The sequence below is a fragment of the Octopus bimaculoides genome, chromosome 2, assembly GCF_001194135.2.
Source record: "Octopus bimaculoides isolate UCB-OBI-ISO-001 chromosome 2, ASM119413v2, whole genome shotgun sequence".
NCBI classification, from domain to species: domain Eukaryota; kingdom Metazoa; phylum Mollusca; class Cephalopoda; order Octopoda; family Octopodidae; genus Octopus; species Octopus bimaculoides.
This window is the reverse complement of record NC_068982.1, coordinates 174,968,697-174,975,547: the sequence shown is the minus strand read 5'-3', so window position 1 is coordinate 174,975,547 and position 6,851 is coordinate 174,968,697. Positions and strand designations below refer to the sequence as shown.

The 6,851-nt window shown below is 37.9% G+C and overlaps 1 protein-coding gene across 2 annotated transcripts in view; it reads right to left on the bottom strand.

Moving 5' to 3' along the window:
• The window catches only part of LOC106871739 (succinate dehydrogenase [ubiquinone] cytochrome b small subunit A, mitochondrial), a 47,617-nt gene that overhangs the window by 2,636 nt on the left and 38,130 nt on the right, over positions 1-6,851 (bottom strand). For both annotated transcript variants that reach the window (XM_014918357.2, XM_014918358.2), the window contains 2 exons: positions 5,247-5,417; positions 2,970-3,129 (listed from right to left, as the gene is read on the bottom strand). In XM_014918357.2, coding sequence (XP_014773843.1) covers positions 2,970-3,129; positions 5,247-5,417 — 331 coding nt within the window. The remainder of the gene's footprint in view (positions 1-2,969; positions 3,130-5,246; positions 5,418-6,851) is intronic.

The window sequence follows — 6,851 nt, the reverse complement described above, 5'->3', positions numbered from 1 at the left end:
CGTGCAAGTGGCTGAGCATTCCACAGACACGTGTACCCTTAACATAGCTCTCAGGGATATTCAGCGTGACACAGTGTGGCAAGGCTGACCCTTTGAATTACAGGCACAACAGAAACAGGAAGTAAGAGAAAGTTGTGGTGAAAGAGTAGAGCAGGGTTCGCCACCATCCCCTGCTGGAGCCTTGTGGAGCTTTAGGTGTTTTCACTCAATAAACACACACAACGCCCGGTCTGGGAATTGAAACCACGATCCTATGACTGCAAGTCCGCTGCCCTAACCACTGGGCCATTGCACCTCCACTCATGAAAGATAGACAATGCAGAAACTACATATTCAACCACTAAAACAACTACCACCAACCTCATCATTCTACTTCACATACCCATCACGAGCTCTATGTATAAGAAACCGCACTGGCCTGTTTGTACCGAATACATTCTACCATTACCCCTTTCTGTATTGCCAGTCATCACTCACCTAATCCCTACTTATTGTCACCCATCACTCACTCTCCCTCCACCTCAATCATTCAGTTTTCTTTTTTTACCATCATACTTTTGCTCTCTTCACCCAACCATTCTGACACTTCTGTCCTTCTCTTCTATTCCCTTGAGGGAAAGTACATAACTTAGCAGAGTGAGTACTCTTTATTCATATGGTGTTAGGAAGGGCATCCAGCTGTAGAAACACTGCCAGAGTAGACTGGAGCTTGGTGCAGCCGCTGGCTTTCCAAAACCTCAGTCCCACCCATGCCAGCATGGAAAATGGACGTTAAATGATGATGAAGATGTACACAGCAACTCTTCATACTAATGCATTGATAAAATACATTCAGTGCACTATACAAAATGGTTGGTGGATGAGCAGAGAAAGCATAATGTTAAGAGCTTTTAGTCTGGTCTTACTGAGGACATAATCTCTCTATAACTGGTGTCATGATATAATGCACTCAGTACATTCTGTAAAATCGTGACTGGCCCTCATGCCGTCAGCACGTAAAAGCACCCACTATACTCTCGAAGTGGTTGGTGTTAGGAAGGGCATCCAGCTGTAGAAACCTTGCCAGATCAGATTGGAGCCTGGTGCAGCCTTCTGACTTGCCAGTCCTCAGTCGAATTGTCCAACCCATGCTAGCATGGAAAGCGGACGTTAAACAATGATGATCTGGGGATAGGAAGAGCAGCCAACCATAAAAAACAAGCCAATATTTATTTCATATTTACTGACTTAAGGAAAAAAAAAAAAAAAAAAAAAAAAAAAAAAAAAAAAAAAAAAAAAAAAAAAAAAAAATCGCTTTAGAGGATTTTGCAGTGTTTATATTTGAACAAAGCTAATGTAAAAGAATTAGTTAATCTAATGTTGAATTAGTTATATTCTTTAATGGCACATTTTGGATAGTTCAGTATAGTCCCTATAATAAAGGAAGAATAAATCTCATGTAGCCAGTTTCCAAATAAAGTTTCAAAATGTTAATGAGCGAATAGAAGACATACAAATGAACAACACTGCTCATAGTCCGATCTGTAATAACTCCGATAGGTTGAGAAGGAGGGTGTAAACAAGTGATAACACACATGTGATTGAAAAATACATTTAGTAGAGATGACCTGGAAGTTGTTGCTCTTCTTTTTATGAGAGAGGTAAAGTACTCTGGCTCTCTGAAGTCAGTGCCCTTCACCCAATAACACTTTCACGCTATGATGATTGATCCAACCCATACTAGCAAGGAAAACAAACATAAAAATGTTGTTGTTACATTTAATTGTCATTATATTTCATACACATTACATTCCATTGTTTTGAAACAAAATGGCAGTATATAAGAAATTTGATTCCAAGATTTTAAGATATAAATTCAATTCCACTGCAAATGTTTCAAAATTTCTAGACAGAGAAATTTATCTTATATTGCCTCTATTCCCCTATCAGTCAAGAACAGAGATACTAGGTACTTGAAATAGTTGACCACTCACTGGTAGTAATCTTTGATTAAAAAAAAGGTCAAACAATTCACAGATGTACATATCACTGTGAAATGAAAGAATTAAATGGAAATATCAGTTTCTTCTGACAAGGTTACAAAACTGAACATGATGGTAACTCAGCTATCATAATATTTATGATGATGCTATGGGGAGATGCTATTTGATGCTATTTGTAAAATAAGCAAAGTCACTGACTTCAGCTTGATTGAAATTGTGCTGCAAAAGCAAAAGCTTACAATCTTGCTGTATGTCACCCACCGTAAAACACACAAGCATGGATTTTGCAAAATAGCACAAAACCAATGTTCACAAGAAAAAATTATAGTTCACTGAATTAATCTGATATACTGAATGCTACTTAAATAAGTACTATTCATAAGATATTTATTTTACCAACCATACAAGGATTTTACTAGTGTGTAGGAATGAAACCAGAAGCTTAAAACCTGTTACTCAAGTATATGTAGAGGCCTTGCAAACTCTCATCCATTTCCTTGAATTTTCATGTGTATGATAATTTTCGGTTTGACAGAACAATTGTTTTAAGACTTGGAGCCTCTTTCTTCTGTTCAACTACTGTTGGTAAAAGTGTTGTACAACCACTTTAATATTTTTATCAGTCAGCTAATACGTGTCAAGCAGAGTTATGTACCTTGTTCCAAGAAAAAATAAAATGGCTGCGGTATTTTTATCCCTTCACATATAGTGTACAATGGAAAAGCGAAGTAATGCTTACTTGGTTGTTTGTATACAACCAAATGACTCAGAACAGCAGCTTAGCATAGTAAAGACTATCTTTCTCTAGATAACTGACTACAGCAGGAAACAACATAAGATTGTCTCATTTTGTAATGTTTAGGATTTTCACCAAGAATCATTAACAACAGAAGATAAGAATCCCATAGTCATCAAAATCTTGAATGTTTATTACAGATAAAAAAAAAAATATTTAAACAAACAAAATAGAAAGAACTCGTTCCTTACCAATGACTATGTAATAGAAATGAAGTCACTAAAAGAAAATCTGTCACAGAATTTGGGCTAATTATAGCAGCTGGTAGTATTCCCAGAAGACTGATAGCAACAATCCGTTCAAGTTTCCAATGAGTAGAGGCCAGCATCATGTGATTTCCTTTCTTCTCAGCTACAGGTAAATGAAAATGTTAAAATTCAAAACGTAATAAATCAGACAAGACTGATGGTAAAATAATAATAATAAGAAGAAGAAGAAGAATGGTTGGCGTAAGGGGCAAGTCAATTACATCAACCCCAGTGCTCAACTGATACTTATTTTATCGATCCCTAATGGATGAAAGGCAAAGTCAACCTCAGTAGAATTTGAATTTTGAATGTAGGGACGGATGAAATGTCACTAAGCATTTTGCCTGGCATGCTAACAATTCTGCTAGTTTGTTGCCTTCATCATTATCGTTTAATGTCCGCTTTCATGCTGGCATGGGTTGGACGATTTGACTGAGGACTGGTAAACCAGATGGCTACACCAGGCTCCAATATGGTTTGGCAGTGTTTCTACAGCCGAATGCCCTTCCTAACGCCAACCACTCCGAGAGCGTAGTGGGTGCTTTTACGTGCCACCGGCACGAAGGCCAGTAGGCGGTACTGGCAACGGCCACGCTCAAAATGGTGTATTTTACGTGCCACCTGCACAGGAGCTAGTCCAGCGGCACTAGCAACAACCTCGCTTCAATGTCTTTCCACGCTGGTAACAATCACGCTCAAATGGTGCTATTTACGTGCCACTGGCATGGAAGCCAGACAGCTGCTCTGGCAATGATCACGCTCGGACGGTGCTCTTAGTAGCCTTAATAATGATAATTTCAAATTTTGGCACAAGGCCAGTAATTTGGTGGGTGGAGTCGATTGCATCACCTCCAATACTCAACTGGTACTCATTTTACCGACGCTGAAAAGATGAAAAGTAAAGACGACCTTAGCAGAATTTGAACTCAGAATGTGAAGACCGGCATGCTAACAATTCTGCCAGCTCACCACATTAATCTTTTCTACTCAAGGCACAAGGCCCAAAATTTTTGGTGAGGGGTCAATTAGATCGATCCCTAGTACGCAACTGAAAGATGAAAGCAAAGTCGACCTTGGCGGAATTTGAGCTCAGAATGTAAAGATACACGAAATACCGTTAAGCATTTCACTCAGCATGCTAACGTTTCTTATTTCTTTATTGCCCACAAGGGGCTAAACATAGAGGGGACAAACAAGGACAGACAAAGGGATTAAGTCGATTACATCCACTCCAGTGCGTACCTGGTACTTAATTTATCGACCCTGTTAGGATGAAAGGCAAAGTCGACCTCGGCGGAATTTGAACTCAGAACGTAACAGCAGACGAAATACCACTAAGCATTTCACCCGGTGTGCTAACGTTTCTGCCAGCTCGCCGCCTTAATAATAATAATGATGATGAGGAGGAGGAGGAAACTACAAATACTAGTTTCTTATAGTAGAATGTAATGTGGCCTACATGGTTGCTCAGTGCATAATAAAACAAAGTCAAACAGAAGAGTTCCAATAACACAAGGATACATGAAACCATTATTTTCCTTGTTCTACTTTGGTAGGTGAAAAGATATTAAGTACCTATCCTCATAGGATTAGCCTGTCTAGTGACCAGGAATATTATTATGTTCCACTTTTATATTTAGGAAAGAGTGGAAGGAAATGAAAACTTGGAGAGAGTAGTCATAATCGATCTACGGTGACTCTTGTGATGAAATAGCAGCTTTGCATGATTTGAATGAGGGTGAATTTATGATAAAAGTTCAAAGATAATTTGCAGCATAGCAGCATCTTGTCTATAGGAGTTAGTGAAGCTACTACCTTCACTTAAGTATACAAACTTTGCACTGAATGTCTGACATCTGCTTATACTATGCAGTACCTATTTACACATATTTGTGGATTAGGTTGTCTTTGTTAGGATACAACAAAGCTGAGAGTGATTGGACAACAAATTGTTGAGTTTCGAGTTAATAGGCCAACACCTACTTCATATGGACCAACTGAACTGGTAGCAGTGGGTTCGAATTTGGGATTTTTAAGTTGCACTGATCAGAATTGGGTCACAGACTATTTTCAAAATGATTGACTAAAAGTTTATAATAAACTATCCCCTCAAGCAAAAAAAAAACAGCTGTACAGATACTTTAATTTTTATCATTTAACTTTGCTAGAAAAAGTAGATGATTCAAATTACAGACACAAATAAAAAAACACATGACTTACCGGGAGTAAACGGCCCTAAACGTGGTCGAAAGTAGTCCCACCATGCTGAATTGGTGGAGGTTAACATAAGTGTTTTCTGAGAGAGAGATGGAAAACCAATCTGTTTAGCTGCCAGCAAGTGTGGTTGCAGGGTTTTAGGATACAAAGCTCTATTGTTACATGTCAACCCAGCTGAAAAATATTAACACAAAAATAAAAGATTTTTATAATTTAGCATAAATGAAAAAAGATTAATGCATCTCTGTTAGAATTGCTGTGAATTCAAACTCATCCAAAAGATACAGGTGTGTGTGTGTATGTGCGCGCGTGCGTGCATGTAGCGTTCATCTGTATGCACAAGCAGCAGATACAAAAGTTAAGATTAATGTGGCTAGACTCTGGTTTGTAACACCTACTGTAGAAAGTAAATAAATAAATATAAATGTATCTTATTATTTTCTTTGTACACAGGAAATTGAGGAGATTGCCCTGACAACTTTCATAGCAAGCTGGTCACTCTTCAGAGGATAAGCACTCCATAGCCCCCTATGAAGACATGTTGGCAACAAATATTATTTAAAAATCAGGAGAAAAATACTCAGCACAAATAAAATAAATAAAATGCTCATAAAGACATGTTATGATGCCACAGTATCATAGCATGACCTTAGAAAGAATGTTCATTACTGTAGTGATTCCTACCTCATTACTTCTTGCAACAATTCTTGAATTTAACACCCAGTACTCCATAATACTTGCCACACAGAGTATTGTAAGAGCCACCAGAGATAATACATAATATATGTCAAGTGCTGACATTCAGGTCTTTCCCAATGTAAATAAGTGTTATCTTAAATCAAGATTCTAATGTCACACCATAGCCCCCACTAATATTTGTCTTAATAGTAACAGTCCATATATCTGACCCCAGTTTATTACTGGTAAGCAATGGTTATTCATGTAGGGTTTGAACTCAACCATAGGATATCATGCCACAAAAAACATGCAGTATAAACCCTGATCTAGTCATATTGCCTTCAATGGCAATTTTTCAGATTAGCACAAAGCTACAATTCATAAGGATTTTAGTCAGTTTAACTGACCTCAGTGAGATTTGAACTCAGAATGTGAAGAGCTAAGAAATAATGGTAATAAATTTTGGTACAAGGCCAGCAATTTTAGAGGTAGTGTAAGTTGATTACATCGACCCCAGATGGAGTAGTCGTGATGGGTCTATTGGGCTTCATATATTTGTGCCCCAGTGTTACTGTGATGGCATTGCTCTCTCACTCAATAATAATAATTTTCTAATTTTGGCACAAGGTAGCAGTTTTTTGGGGGTAGAGGGGGATGGTCAATTACATTGATCCCCAGAACTTGACTGGTACTTTATTTCATCAACCTCAGAGGGATGAAAGGCAAAGTCGATCTCAGTGGGATTTGAACTCAGAATGTAAAGTGCCAGAAAAAAAAAAACACCAAGCATTTTGTCTGACAATTATGTTACTACCAGCTTGTCACAAACCTTCAGAGAAAAACAGCAAAAATGATTAAATTAACTCCAATTCTTGAGTGATACCAAATATATCAATGCCAGAAAGGTAAAAGTTAGCCCTAACAAGATTT